Genomic DNA, 15,688 nt, shown 5'->3' with positions numbered 1-15,688 from the left:
CATTTGTTGTAGTGAGCCCGCAAAATCTATCTCATTAAAGGCATAACTTCAAAAGCTTTACATTTGCGCAAGCAAGCAAGATCAAGTACTCAAGTTAGATTGCATGTTAAATATACGTGAATATATTCTGAAATGATGTTATAAAAACTACCTGTTGTAGATCATTTTTATGACGAAAGAATATATCTGATGATAAACGGTCTTTCTCAACTACTAAATAACAATTGGTCTTATGTTCTCTGTCCATTTGTCTGTCATTACCACGGGTTATGATGTCTGCGATCGTGTTATGGTAAGACATCGTCTCATACTGTTGAAATGCAAATCAAACGTTTTCACAATCTGGATATATCGATATAAATGTGCATTATTTACCTCTCATCTTTTTAGAGAAAACGTCACATTAATATACAACGATGCATTTTGACTGATATGCATAAAATGCAATAGCGTATAAACATCTTAACACAGGGGAGGCATAGTTGAACAAAGAAATATCATAATGATTACATTCTAGTAAAAGTTACCTTATTCATCATTGATGTCATAGATGATTTTAAAATATCTGTAAATTATTGATTATATGTGATACAATTTAAACCTTCACATCGATATAGTTTTCGTGGAAATAAATTATAGCTTTTTTTCATGGGTTAGAACTTTTTGTATTATGTAGTTTGTGAATTTGACCAGAATTTGTATGTAGGATTCGACTAATGTGTGTTTCTATAGTTTCATTAAAATTAGATTCATCACAAGAACAAATGACAAAAATTTGTTTCTATGAAATACATTTCCCTTAAACGCATGTTCGTCACTGGTTAACCTCCAGACAATCCCATCACGTGATAAAGACATAAACAAGCAAATTACTCTCAGTGTTTTGTTTCCCCGCTAATCGTATTGTCTTTGTTTTTTGTTAAGATATCGTAAATTTACGTGGAATAAAATATTAAAACAGCGTCTGATTTATAAACAGTAAGTGTGTAAAAGAAAATAATAGCTTTTTACTGTATGAAATACTATCACATACATTGGGATCCAGAAGTGGAGAGGGGTGGGGTTGGGCGAACAAGTCTCCCTACTTAAAGAGAATGCCAATATGATTTTTGACGACAATATGGCAGAAAGAACATATGCATAGGAGAAACCAATATAAACAACTGTATATTTATATAAGCATGTTTTTTTTTGCTTTGAGAAGGACCCCTCATCCCTATATTAAATGCAAAGCCTATATTTTTCAGTTGAGCCCATCCCCCTCCTCCTCAAATGCCAACTCATGGACCCGTCTCTGGGCAATGAAGAAATAAAGTTACATTAAGCTATTGATTAAAAGCTATCTCTCATAAGATTTTAGAACAGAACACATCTGTAAAATTAATTTCTTTTGAATACTTGAAAGACCTGGACTTCCTGTTATTGTGTTTATTTTAGCAACAGTTTATGTGTAAGCCAAAATCGTTTCGATCTAGCGATATAAAAGCTTAACCGTTAGCACATCCTTGTTGCGGGGTTTGACGGGCGGAACATTGAACTCTCCTCCCTCTTCAATTATTTTTCAAAGCAACTTGCACTTCAATAGTTGATATTTTGCTGCCAATTGGCTGTGCCATTTCACATTAATGTTTTACTGTTTGTTTACGTCTTATGTAATATCGACAGGGTGAATCTTTGTCTCCTATTTTATTTTGCATGTACTTAAATGATATCGAAGCACATTGTATGCCTGATGGCCATGATAGTGTTTATAAAGAAACGTTAAAAATATTTCTCTTGTTGTATGTAGATGGTATTTTTATTTTATCAGAATCTGAAAGTGATTAGCAAAAAGGGTTAGTGCTACTTAAAGCCTTTTGTAACAAATCAAAAGTTAGTGTCAACTTTAACAAAAAGAGAGAATATGGTCTTTAGAAAGAAGGAAATGTCAAGATAAATATAACCTTTTTATTTCATGGATAGAAATTGGAAAATACCTATTTAGGTTGAGTATCCATAACCGTTTGTTGTTTAAGAAAAACGTTTGGATCTCTAGTTAGCCAAGCTCTGAGGCTGTATTTAAGGATTTAAATTCAACATGTTGCATTTTATTGGGGTATGGTATGCAATGGGGCTGTTCAAAATGGGTGGAGTCCGAAGGATCGATTTTTCAAATTGGAGAGAAATTGCAGTCTATTTACTTGTTGAGCGTTATTTTGAAGAATCAGTTGGTGTATGAATCATGTTGGAGTACGGTGTTGGACAAATCAGCAAGTGCATTGTCATTTCTTTGGAAGTAAACATTCAATGAGGATGGAACGTCTGTGTGAAAACGAGAGTGGCGGTGGGTGGGGTAACGTGAACTTTCGCGGAAGGAAAGCCAGAGGACGCGAAAAGACTTAGTGTTGAACCGGGCTCTTTCTTATGGACGTTGCTGGGTGCACTACAATATATCATTGTTTCATTTCCTCGATTTTATGGGTTTTTTCAGATGCTTTAATTTTACCAAATGTCAAATCCAAAGTCGTCATTATTGTAATTTAATATTTCTTCAACTGTTCCATCCATCATGAAATAATCTACATTAAAATCAATCAAATTATCGTTGCTTATTTTGTTTTAACTGCTTTACTACAGATTACAGTTTTGCATGGTGCCAATAATTTTAGTACGATTTCATTGAAAACAATAGTTCCGTAGTAAATATGCCCCGACCATTAGTATTATTGCGCCCAATGACAGGACAGAAGTATCGAACAAACGCACGCGATATCGATGGAAAATGCCATTGCACTTTATACAGAAATAATGTGAAATTGATAAACAACAACCATCGTTAAGGAATGAAGTGTTAATGTAAATATACAAACTTAGTGCAGCTTTCCTGGTATATCAGTCACTCACCATTTGTCTTTTTTTATAAACTGATATATATCGTGTAAAAGTTAATATTGTGAAGTATGGGGTTTACACGGTAGTTTTAAGCTAGAGAGAGTTCATTTGAAAGATATCCTTGGTTTTAAAACTTATACTCAAAATAACTTCATTTATGGAGAACATTTTAGAACAACATTATTCACATTATTCACAAAAATGCTCATGGGCTTATAGCCTTTATGCATTGAAAATAAACTATTTGAAACAAACTATAAACTATACTCTTCCTTTCTACTTTCGTTAAATCAAGCTAAACACATATAGCCGTTGAATGTAACAGAGCGAAGCAAAACTTAATAACGTCCATAATCTTCTTTCAAGAAAAAAATCTGTCATCTTGGAATCCTTTTTTTAACACAAGACATCATTTACGTCCTGTTTGTCAAAAGCTATAGAGATAGTCGTCCGTTTTAGTTAAACAGTGTCAAAAATCAGCTATAACATTTGGAAACATTTCAATCCCGAGGTAACGGTAATGAATATTTAATACGACCAAAAGATGTTGTTTGTTTCCACTAACATGTCCAAAAATAGTGTTATAGGTAGGAAATCGGTGTTGTTGTTTTTCTTTGTTTTTAGAAGAGGTATTCTATACCAAACCGACCAATATCAGGGTACATCTCTATCGTTGAATTTTTTGAATATTAAATAGTCAAATTTTATCATGTTTTTTATTCAAAAAATGCACATTTCTTATAGGAAATAAAGGAAATCTATACTATGTCAAATACGTGTAGGTTTTGGAGAAAAACAGTGTCGGTCGGTTAAGTGGATATAAACGATGATATTTTTAATATTAGTGTAGTTGTTTTATTACTATTCTGATAATTTCTTTGACGTTATAAGTTTGTATACAGTTAATAAATAGTTCGATCATGTTGTGTTAAATCTTAATGATTTTAAGGGGCGGAGCAAGCGATTTCATGTGAATTGTATTATTGCATACATAATTAAGATTCATAGAGTGAAGTCCTTAGGTTTAACTGCTTAATTGAACTTACTATGCGATCTACTTGCAGCATAGTTAAATGTCAAGAATTTTGAAGTTTTAATCAGTCCATTTCATCGGAGGTCGTTCGATGAATACCTGGCGTGTTCCTTTTATTCCAATACATGCAAGTATAAAATGCAGCATACGATTCGTGGGCGATGCGGAAGTACGTACACTAAGTGAACAACGGGCGGCCTTCAAATTCAACCTAAAACGGCTGATGTATAGTCAATATGTCGCCGCTTGTCCGCCAACTGTTTTTACTTCAATAAAATCTGACTAAAATAAAATATCCTGTGAATGTTCTTCAGTTTCAATTTGAAGTACAGTGTGTTTAATAAAAATCTATACTTTAATTGATAACGAAGTCTTAAATTATAACGGCCCTGAATATTGCTTGTTGAAAATATTGATTTAAATACCAAATTTCCCCGAATCGATGGAGGTTAAATAGTTGGTACTATAAAATTCCAATATGTTTCTAACCAGCGAACATTGGAGTTTTAAAAAAAAGAAGCATTAGGCGTAATTGTTTGTTTTGCAAATGTCTTTCGAAATAATAATTTCCAGAGTATTCCCACAAATGTATAGTTTGTTTTACATACCTGTTCAATTTACGCACAACAGTAAAGTGTGTTCACAAAAACTAAAACAATTGTAACAGTATTATTAACAATATTGCCTTTCAAATATATGTAACCTTACATGTTATCATTGGAGTAAATAATATCATTTTTGGGGGATATGCATGCATGTCTTTGTTCTATTTTTATGCACTGACTTTTTTGTGTATATATATTTGTGTTTACTTTTTGTTCGCAGACTTGAATATAGAGTCTATCGGTTAAAAATACAGTATAGGTGATTGGATTCGGGGAGGTTTATTCACCGGAAATATACCCGGATAACTCGTTAAACCCCGAAAACATGGATTGTATTAAAAATGCATTTTAATGCTCATTTTGCGTCAGATATCTAACCAAAACATTTAATGAAATAATACTATTTCATTTTATCATATAAGCAGTTTTTTTGGAGATTGTAAATCATGCATTAGTATATTTTCTATGTTTAGAAAGCATAAAATCGGCTCTAACTTGACGTATTGGAATTTAAATAATTAGTGTTTACATCCATAAATGAATGTTTATGCGACTGTGTTGCTTCAAACCATTCGCGGACCCTTTTATCAAATATGATACGTCAAAAGAATGGCTATCAGTAATGGAACGCCAAATCTACATAAATTCGAATATTTGATACCTCTCAGATTCAATTAAAGAGGGCTCCAATCGAGGTAATTATAATATCAATTGAATAAGAGACCTTTCCAAATCATTTCAATAGCTTTACAATTCAATTGAAGATATCTCTAAATCCACATAATTGAAGAGCTCTTCATATGGATTGTAAAGCTCTCCAAATCCTCTCTAATTGAATCTTTATTTCATATTGTTGAGTTTCTATGAAGCCGAGTTAGTGCTCCCAACAATTGAATTATAGAGCTCATTCATAGAATAAGAGACCTCTTGGAATCAATTGAAGACCACCTCAAGTCACCTCAGGGGTCTCTAATAATGTGTTGCTATCATTAAAGAATTCAATTCTTGCCCTCATTATTCAAATTGGATCTCTCTGCAATTGATTTGAACAGCTCTTTAATTTAATTTGTGAGAGCAAGAATTGAATTGCTGTTGCCAATAATTATAAAATGCTAACAACAAATAATAAGAGACGTCTTCAATCAATTAAAGAGGTCTGCAATTGATTCAATCCTAATAAATTAAAGAGCTCTTAAAATATTTGCGTCCATGTATAATTGGGTCATAAAGGCTTCATCGAAAGGCATTACATAAGGCAAATATAACTTCCCATTTCACCACCATTATAATGTAACATAGCGCAGTCTATGCCGCTTACATAGCCCCGCATTTAGTATTTTACTCGAGTTTGATTGAGAGTTTAGTTTCATTAAACACTTCGACAGACATTTTCACAAAATCTCCTGATGGAGGACTGTCAAAAAGTTATTTTGAAAATAGGTTTGTAGAAGTGTTACTCCTCACCTAATCAAACTCAGGTAATTAGACGAAGGCGGGGTACTTTATGCGGCATATACTTCTCTTTGTTTAAAATGGTAAAGAAAAAAATGTTTTCTTTGTTTAAAGTATTCCTTCGAAGCAAAATACTCAGACGACCATATATTTGTCAAATTTAAAGCCTAGAATAGTTAAAATTGATAAAAAATATACGACATATTTCCTTTCCTACTCATGTAATGGCTGTTCTGGTAATCAACCCGAATTTATTTTTCATTGAACGAATCCTTATTAAAGAAATTTAAATCCTTAAACACGCCATTGAGAGAATCGTTCAGAGCTTTGTTAAAGTTAACATCGATAACTTTCAAATATTCACTACTCTGGAAGTTCAATGAATACACTTCTGACCTAAAGTACTTTTGTGATCTAAAGTATTTCTAACAAACATTGAGACAGATGTTTCATCTATACTTAATTCATTTATATGTAACGGAACATCATCAACTATTTGACGTTTAATTGTTAACAACCATCTTGTATTATTTCAGAAGTACTTCAAACCGGACGTGTTCATCTACTGGGAGTGTCGGCCGCTATCTAAGAACGAGCTTTATCAGGCGCTTTATTTCGGCTACTTGATCGGCGTATTGTTCGTACTTCCGGCGCTCATCATGCTGGCAACGTACGGCCTCAGCTGCCGTGGGCTCTGGCGCTCAACCCTGGCGTCCCGAACACTTCAAGGAGTCAAAAGGTAGTCAATGTCGGTAGTCGGTATAGGATGCTGCATTACACTGTTCGGTAGTCGGTGTCGTATGCTGCATTGCACTGTTAGATAGTCAGTGTCGGATGTTGCATTAAAACGTTGGGATTTCACTGTTGCATGATGCAATACACTGTTAGGTCGTCAGTGTCGTATGATACATTACACTGTTTTGTAGTCAGTGTCGTATGTTGCATTCCACTGTTAGGTAGACAGTGTCGCATGTTCATTATACTGATAGATAGTCGGTGTTGTTTGTTTGCGGGCGGTTATTGAAGAAATTTAATTGTATAGCTAGCTCTGAGAGATAAGGTACCTTGATTTGTTAACAGGGAAACATACGTCAAGTGCGGTAACGGTCGTCATTCAGTAAACACCAAGACGTCACCACGAGACGATGACGTCACATCAAGACGTCGGGTAAGTGAATCATATTCGTAAATAAGCATTTAAGCAACGGGTTTTATTTTAGCAAAGACATCTCCATATTTCATGTATTTCAAAACATTCTAAATTTTTCAAAAACATCAAACATGTTCTCACTACTTTCCTTTGAATTATTTTTCATTATTTCACCTCTGCATCAAGGTTATCAAGGCGCTTATCCTGATCGTGATTGTGTTTATCGTCTGCTGGGGCGCGCGACTCACGGTCCAAGTGATGAACGCTAACAACATGGCAGCCCGGCGCGGCTCCCTGCAGCCGCTCATCACGGAGGGCCTGACGTATCTCAGTAGTGCCCTGAATCCCTTCCTGTTCATGGCAATGTCTTCGTGAGTTGTCACCCTTTGTCATGTATTATGTAGTAAGAGTACCTAATTGTACATGTTTACATGAATACTTAGGCACAGATAGATCCTACAGCGTTGCAATCACTACTAAAGATGAAACATTTGAGAATAGACGACCTATCCAAAAATTGACAAAGCTCCTTTCTCTTCATGACCGGCATTGTCATTGGGAGTAGTCGCCTTTTCTTTTCCATACATTCCCAAATAACGATTTTAAATTGCGCATGTTTTTGCTTACCTGGTTCATTCATCGTAGCTGCGAGGCCCAACTGATCCCAAATACTAATCATCGATGCCGTTATACCTCTTCTCCTGCAGGACTCGTACTCAATAGTTCTTGCCTTTTATCTAGAACAAACGAGACTTGGATTCCTCCTGACGTAACATCAGGATCCCCTAAAAACATTTTTTACATGTACATGTAAACATAGCTACACGCACAGGTTTGATTGACCTGATTGAAAATTCTTAGAATACTTATTACATGTTTCAGGCAGTTCTGTCCAAGGGCTCATTGCTGCTGCCGCCTGATCCGCGGGGGGAGAATACCGAGGGGTTCCACCGGTGGCTCCACCATCAAAAGCACTTCCGGTTCCACGGCAACGGGCATCGCTTCTAACATTGCCGCTCATCTGGATGAAAGCTCCGCCTGTATCTGAGACCGCCATGCGTAGTTCGCACATGATTTTTTCAGTGATAGATAGTGTTAACAATTGCAATATAGCTGTTATAGTATACACGCCAATAAGGGACTACTTATGTCTGATCAACGCTAGAATCGTATGGTCGCTTTTTTAAATTGATAGTAATACAACCTATTTCGAATATAAAAGCTTAATTCGTCAGTGAAGGTAAACCAAGATTCATCGAGTGTGGGCCTCAGTCCGCTCGGTGTAAGGTATAATAAATCGTTTATGTCCATAGGTTTGATCCGGCGTTTACCCAGTGCCATTAAACCGGGTTTATGTTTTAACTTTTTGCTACTGAGCTCGTTTCTGTAGCTTTTGGCATAAATATTGATGTTTGTGTATTTTCAAATATGTGCTTTCAACTAAATGTTCATGTCGTAATAAATTAGTATCTTAATATCAGAGTACCATTACATGGCACCCTAAATAAATCGATATGCAACTAAACTTTGCTATATGACAGCTTATGTTTGGAAGCCTGAAATTATTCCAGAATTTCCTTGTGCATACAATTGTTTGTCTGTTTTTATTGCATTTTCGTTTACTTTGCTATGTTTTTAAAGATATGCTGAAGAAGATTATTCAACATTATGTTCATATTATTTGGAATATTTGCCAAATAATGATTGTACCTAACTATATTTCTAAAGGGTTAATCGAGCGGGTGTATTAAAATATTGCTTGTGTTTTTGTCAACAGTTTTCATCCGCTGCAAAATAAAATCACTTCCGCTCGAAGTCGTTTCAACTTACAGTAAACGTTTTGATGCATGCTTGTATACTTTAAACGATGTTCAGTGATTACACAACAGAGCGTGGTCATATTTAAAAGTGATCACGGTAACTTTCATTCAGTATGGCATTTCAAGCTATTTGCTGAAATGCTAAAGTAAAACTGTTTGGTTCTTTGTGCTTCCTTTTTACTTAAAATAATCTCGAATCGATCGTAACACTAATTGACAAAGTTACTTAAAATCATATTTTATAGCGTTAACATCTCCGGGATTCACGATTATGTAAACGGAGAAGGTGTCATCTACATATAATTTACAATGAACTCGCATGGCCCATTATTAGATAAGATTAACCATTTTGGATAATCCGGACTTCTGTTTGGCCGTTGGGCGTATGATTGTCATGTCCTCATCACCGAGTGGGAAAGTATAGATACAAGAGCGCGCAGCAAACGCCAGCTTACATATTGTTCAGTTTTTTTAACGTACCAGGGAGGGATGGAATGCATGAAATTGACGTTAGAGGGGGAGTAACATTGGGACACAACCTTTTGGACATTCGCCCCTCCCTCAGAACGGAAATTGGTTTTCAATGTTGGCAGGGAGGTTTGGGAGTGCACCGCAAGAACATGTTAAAACAAATCTAGTCCGAAGTTGTGCCTTTTGAGCGTTTTATATTTACCTCTTTTCTCCGTGGTAAAAAACTAATCCAGAACTAAGATGTAGTCGTTTCATTAGGTTTCACGTAAGAAGCATGTGTGTGTATTTAACATGAATTAAATAAAAAAAATCAATTTAAATCTGTACTACCCTTTCTGTGAAAAATGAGTTTGTTCATACTTAACATAGCAACACGGGGAGCGACTGAAATATTATAGTACTTATTAAATAATATAAAATAAAACAGTGACATCTTAATTGAACGTGTTTAGTTATTTTCAATGGCATGTAATGAATAAAATGTGTCGGTCAATAGATAATACACTCAGCATATCGGACGCGGTGCAGTAGTTCAGTGTTCCTTCCAAATAGATCGGATTATCGACACACAATAAGTGTATACTGTTGACCAAAAGGAAGTCCAGATCAAACGTGGCATTGGTTTATTGTACCGGGATAAAAAATGCAAAGCTAAAACCGTTGCTATTAAGAACGGGACAGTATCTTTCATTGCACTCTAGCACTTGTTGACCTTACATTGGCTAATCATGATAAGCAGGTCTGGATAGTGTTTTGAAACAATTTCAAATTAACAAAACAGACATAATTAAAACATAAACAAATAGCAATGCATGCACTCGAATGTTTTTTTTCCTTATCAGACATAATAAAGGTCTCTGAACTTCTCTTTTAATTCCAATTGTTTCCAGTTGTGATGTGAGATGTGAAATTGATTCTACATGAAATATCAATTTTGTTTTGAGATAATTACTGGTAATCTTCAATACGAAATATTGTCATTTGGAGGCCAATTACGGCGATAGGATCACAGCCTTTCTCGGTTATGAAGCGCTGTATCAGACATCGGGCTTTCGCGAACGACAGTGGTACCTTTAATCGGACGTCTAACAGCCATTAAGTATTATCTTCTTTTGCTCTGGCTATCAATCTACAGCATCGAGTCCTTGTATCGATAACTGCAAGTTGTCGTAGTAAACAACATGTTGTTAATAGTTTTTCGGATATAAACAACCCTTTATATTTCAAGTGATTTAACAATATCTTGATTCGCATATTTATTAGATGCCACCATATATACATATATATATATATATATATATATAAGAAATAAACATGATATGTATTTTCCATTTTAAGTTTTGAAGGAGATGATGTTGGCTGATTTTAATAATTAAATTCGTCTATTTTCGAACATTTAGTTTCAAAACAATTGTTTGTCTGGGAAATATTTTAACACATATCCGTTGTATATATTTAGATTAGTCATTTGATTAATAAATGACATGTTCAGTTCAAACACTTGCTTTTTTACCTTTTAAAACAAATGTACTCTAAACCTACGAAAGAGGATGGATGCATTAATAACGTTATATGGCAATTAATTCCCTTGGGACAAAAAAAAGTAAATGACAAATTAATGTCTAGACAATGTATAAGTAAGTATGTGTCTTGCGACATGAGCGACATATCTGTTTGACATTATAAACCTAGTTTGAAATGCCCTATTTAAAACAAAGATATATCGGTAGTTTAAGATTTCTTTGTTTTCGTACGATTTTTAGGACGTTTAAGTATTCAAGTTATATTTGTAGTTAACATGGGAAATTTCCTATCAAATTGCAATTGGAATTTTAAAGACATTAAGTTATTTCTTGTGGGTTTTCGCCTTTTGAAGCGAAGCCAACTTGAAGTATAACATTTAATTTTAACAAAAATAATAATTCCTTTTATGTTCATTTTCAAAAAAACACCTGTTCTATGGAACGCGAAACACGAAATATAGGACGAAGATACAAGAATGACCATGTCAAACAATGTATCTGTCTCCAATACACGATGGTTAGATTATGAAAAACTCCTATAACTCTTTCTTTTACCAAAGTAATTGAACAAGAAATACTAGTGTTTACATGAAACACTTGAACTGTTCAATAAAAAATATAAAATACCGATCTTATGTCGCGGTTAAGATGACCATTCCATTAAACAAAGACGCAGATATTGATGATAATCCTTTCTGTTATCTCGGAAGAACATCTCTTGGAAATTTTAACAGTTAATCAATTGATAACAGTACATCAATTAAATACATGTTCATCTCACTCAGCAAGAGAAATAAGAGAAAGTGTTTGATAGGTCAGGAATTATCTAAGCTCTGATACAACACATTTTAAACATATTAAATATATTTTCTAATCTTGCTTAATGTTAAGAACACGTTCAGGTTAAACTTTCTTCCCATAAAAAGATATGGTGATCGTCGTCGTGAAAAAAAAATCAATTTAAAGATCAGTTCAATTTCGCGTGCAAATTGGACAGTCACTGTGAAATAATTATTTATTTGACGGTATCTTACCTTTTAAGGTCAGATTGGGTGAACCTAAACTATAAAATTAATGATATTTTTGTACTATTATTATTTTTGCATCCAAGCTGTAGACTGTGGACATTTTAAACTGTCTCTAATGTTAAAACTATATAAATAAAATAACCAACGAAAAGGAAAGCGAAATCGAAAACAAAATTCACACTTATATCTTAAATTAACATTTAGTAAGTTTAATGATTTCAACGAATGTAATACCTGGTGAAGTGTCGGTGCTACACATAACACCACATGGAATTTAAAAACTCTGCATTAAAAGAACATATTAAGATATCGTAGAACTTTCCATAAACGTGAATTGCATAACGTACAAATGTCGTTAAAAGCCTTTCAATATTCACAAAAAGGACAGGATTAAAATTGTTTAAACATACTGATTCACATAACTGATGAGCAGGATTCTATCAAACACTACTAAGATATTGCTCTAGGTTAAAGCACAACATAAACTTGGTCATAAAGAGTGAATATCATCAAATAGGGTTAAAGCATAACATAAGCTTGGTCTTAAAGAGTGGATATCACAAAATAGTGTTAAAGCATAACATATCATTGGTCTTAAAGAGTGGATATCACAAAATAGGGTTAAAGCATAACATAAAATTGGATTTAAAGAGTGGATATCACCATTAGGGTTAAAGCATACATAAACTTGATCTTAAAGTGAAGATAACACCAAATTGTTATCGGCTATTCAATGTTTCATGCGTGTTTCCTATTAATCGAACACATGGCATCATAGTATAGTTATATATTAGACTACCGTTTCCTCCTACGTATAAGATTTAAAGGTAAATATTTTTGATTTAAAAATAATCGAACATGCCGTATGTACGTGTCATCGGTTTTTGGTCACATTTAAGCCGCATTTAGTGCTCCTAATAATGTCGGATCGTTAGCACATTATCAACTTTATAGTATTTTAATTTAATTATAATTGTATTTTTTCATATTAGAAACTCTTTCTTACGCGTCTTTATTCGTATTGTTTAGTACACAAATAGATCTTTTTATATAAAATTTGGGGTCTTGGATTCAGGAATCCGTGTTTTTACACGTTCAAATTAATCTATGAGCAAGCATAGTTATATCAATTCAGACCATTGACCTCTTTCCATCTTTCTAAGCTGAATGGTTTGTGATTAAAACAATGTAAACTTGCTGGATCTACAAGATCTACTGTTTTGTTTACACAGCATTGTTCGTAATCTCACATCTGATGTGGTCATTTTGTCCAAAACATAAGGGCCAGGACACGTCAATTCAATTTTATTTTTATTATGATAACATTTCTGACGGTGTTTACTGATTCGTACACCTTCATCCCGTTGCAGTGTTGGGGTCGTGAAACATTAAAAATTAATGAGTAATTTTGTCAATATACTGTAGGAAATTAATGTAGTGGTCTATTACCATCAAAATGAAGTCTTTATTTAAATATAACGCGTTAATATTTATGCAAAAAGCTACAGAAACATGCTCAGTAGCAAAAAGTTTAAACATAAACCCGGTTTAGTGGCAATGGGCAAACTCCAAAGACATAGAACACAAAATCACAAACAAGAAACATAGAACAGCACAAAACTCTACAAACAGCACAGTGCATAAATACTATATATGTATAAAAATAATTGGTATGTTTATCAAGAATTGTTAGGTACCGCCTTGAAACGGTCAGTAAAATGTAAATTTACTGGGGGTTTAAACCAGTTTATGTGCACAAACCTCACTCTTATCCCAACAATCCTTAATAAAGATAAAACGCAAAAGGTAAATCTTATCAAAGTATGCATTAACTTGAGGAAACTTATCAATAAAACAAATAATAATAAAAAACGAAAAAGTTAACCCCAAGTACTTCTATGATTAGAGATCCGAACTCTATCTGCAGACGGAGGGAAACAATTCAGAGCACCTAATGCAAATACTTTTCAAAGATACGATGCAGTCATCGTTAGAAACCAAAAACATCACACACAGTCTGCCTTATAAATTAAAAGGTTTAAAACTGTGTGATCATAGAGTTTCATAATAAAAAGCACCATTGTACAAAAACTGGGAAACAAATGAAGAAAAACATTATTAAACATAAAAGCGACTTGTATATGCTATTCGCTCCTTCCAAATGATTTGAAAACGTAAAATATTTGAAGAAAATTAAGTCACAGCTAAAACACTCGGAGTCAGTCAACACGTGTTCGCAAAAAAAGGTTTTAAAGATAACATGAATTAGCAAATTCTTCATAAAAATCAAAGCACTGAAAGTTTAGTTATGAAAGGATGCTATATTCAACCCAATATTTTGTTTCAGGTATTCATCTTCAAAAACAAGAAGACAAGTGCTCTTCGAAATATTGCCTTTATATCCACGGTTTAAATAACATCCAAGTAACTCATTAAGTCGATCTGCCCAACTACCTGCTGGAAACATTTTAATTTTACGAATTTTCTTTAAAACATCACCATAAAAATCGGGATGAGCATTACTATCAGCAATGAGCGATTTAAGACTACAATTGTACTTTGATATGAGATTATAATGACCATTAACAAATTTTGAGAAAGTTTTCCTTAATTTAAAATATCTGTAACCCTGTTTTAGAAGTTTTTGCGTCATAAGTTTACTGCGAGAGCTGATTGTTTTTACATCTGTACTTATTCTAGCAAATCGTATCAACTGTGCAATAAAAACACCATATTATGGTGAAATAGGAACATCACCATCTAAAGAAGGGTAATTAATTATTTTAAAATTAAAATCATCACGTTTATCATAAAGATTGATGCTCAATATATCTTCCTTTACTTCTAGTTGCAAATCTAAATAGGATGCTTTTAAAACGGATGTATTAGATTTATTAAGTTGCAATTGTGAAGGGAATATCGAATGAATGTTATCTGTATACACAGGATTATCTAAACTTAGAATATCATCAATATATCTAAACGTGCTATTGAATTTATCAACAAGAGCTAGATCTCCAGACTTAAATAATTTTAATGTATATTCACTTTCATAGCAGTATAAAAAGAGGTCTGCAAGTAAAGGTGCATAATTGGCACCCATTGGAATTCCAATAGTTTGCTTATATAAACATTTACCAAATTTAAGAAAATAATTATTGAGTACAAAATTTAAAACTTCAATGATATCTGTGCATGTCCAATAGATATATTTATCGGAGCGATCATTAGTAAATAATGCCTTTTTAACATTAACTGCCATGTAAGTAGTTTTCTCCCTCGCAAAAGTTTTTTCGATAAGAGGAGTCAATTTGTTTGTAACTAAAGAGTGTGGAATAGATGAATAGAGCGTTGAAAAGTCATAAGTATTAAGTACTGAGACTTTATACCGTCTATTTTCAAAATCAATAACTAAATCTAAAGAATTATTGATAGACCAAAAGAGATTAATTCCAGAACTCTCATAAACTTTACTACAGTATTTTTTCACATGAAACTTTATAGCAGTTAAGCAGGATGTAAGTAAAATTGAAACTTGTTTAGTAGAGCAAGAAATAGAATCAACAATAAATCGTGATTTATACGGATTTTTATGCATCTTAGGCAACCAGTGTATTGTAGCAATGTTTTTATGATCATCATTCAAAAGAACTTGAAATTTAGCATTATAATCAATATGATTTTTAATAACACTTTCTTCATCGAGTTGGCTAGAAATGTAAGTTCTGGAAGATT

At 33.5% G+C, this 15,688-nt stretch overlaps 1 protein-coding gene across 1 annotated transcript; it reads left to right on the top strand.

Annotated features, from left to right (window-relative positions):
* The first annotated feature begins 6,185 nt into the window (after positions 1-6,185).
* On the top strand, positions 6,186-8,159 carry LOC128215505 (vasopressin V1b receptor-like). The gene is made up of 5 exons (XM_052922188.1): positions 6,186-6,197; positions 6,498-6,700; positions 7,042-7,129; positions 7,298-7,482; positions 7,994-8,159. Exons 1-5 carry the CDS (start codon positions 6,186-6,188, stop codon positions 8,157-8,159), a joined length of 654 nt encoding a protein of 217 aa, XP_052778148.1.
* The last annotated feature ends 7,529 nt before the right edge of the window (positions 8,160-15,688 follow it).

The sequence above is a fragment of the Mya arenaria genome, chromosome 13 (genome assembly GCF_026914265.1).
Source record: "Mya arenaria isolate MELC-2E11 chromosome 13, ASM2691426v1".
In the NCBI taxonomy this organism is placed as follows: Eukaryota; Metazoa; Mollusca; class Bivalvia; order Myida; family Myidae; genus Mya; species Mya arenaria.
This window is presented reverse-complemented; position numbering and strand designations above follow the sequence as displayed.

Excerpts from the sequence above, each read along its gene's own strand:
- LOC128215505 (XM_052922188.1), top strand. Across the intron at positions 6,701-7,041 it reads ACACTTCAAGGAGTCAAAAG|GGAAACATACGTCAAGTGCG; the intron begins GTAGTCAATGTC and ends ATTTGTTAACAG. Across the intron at positions 7,130-7,297 it reads ACGTCACATCAAGACGTCGG|GTTATCAAGGCGCTTATCCT; the intron begins GTAAGTGAATCA and ends CTCTGCATCAAG.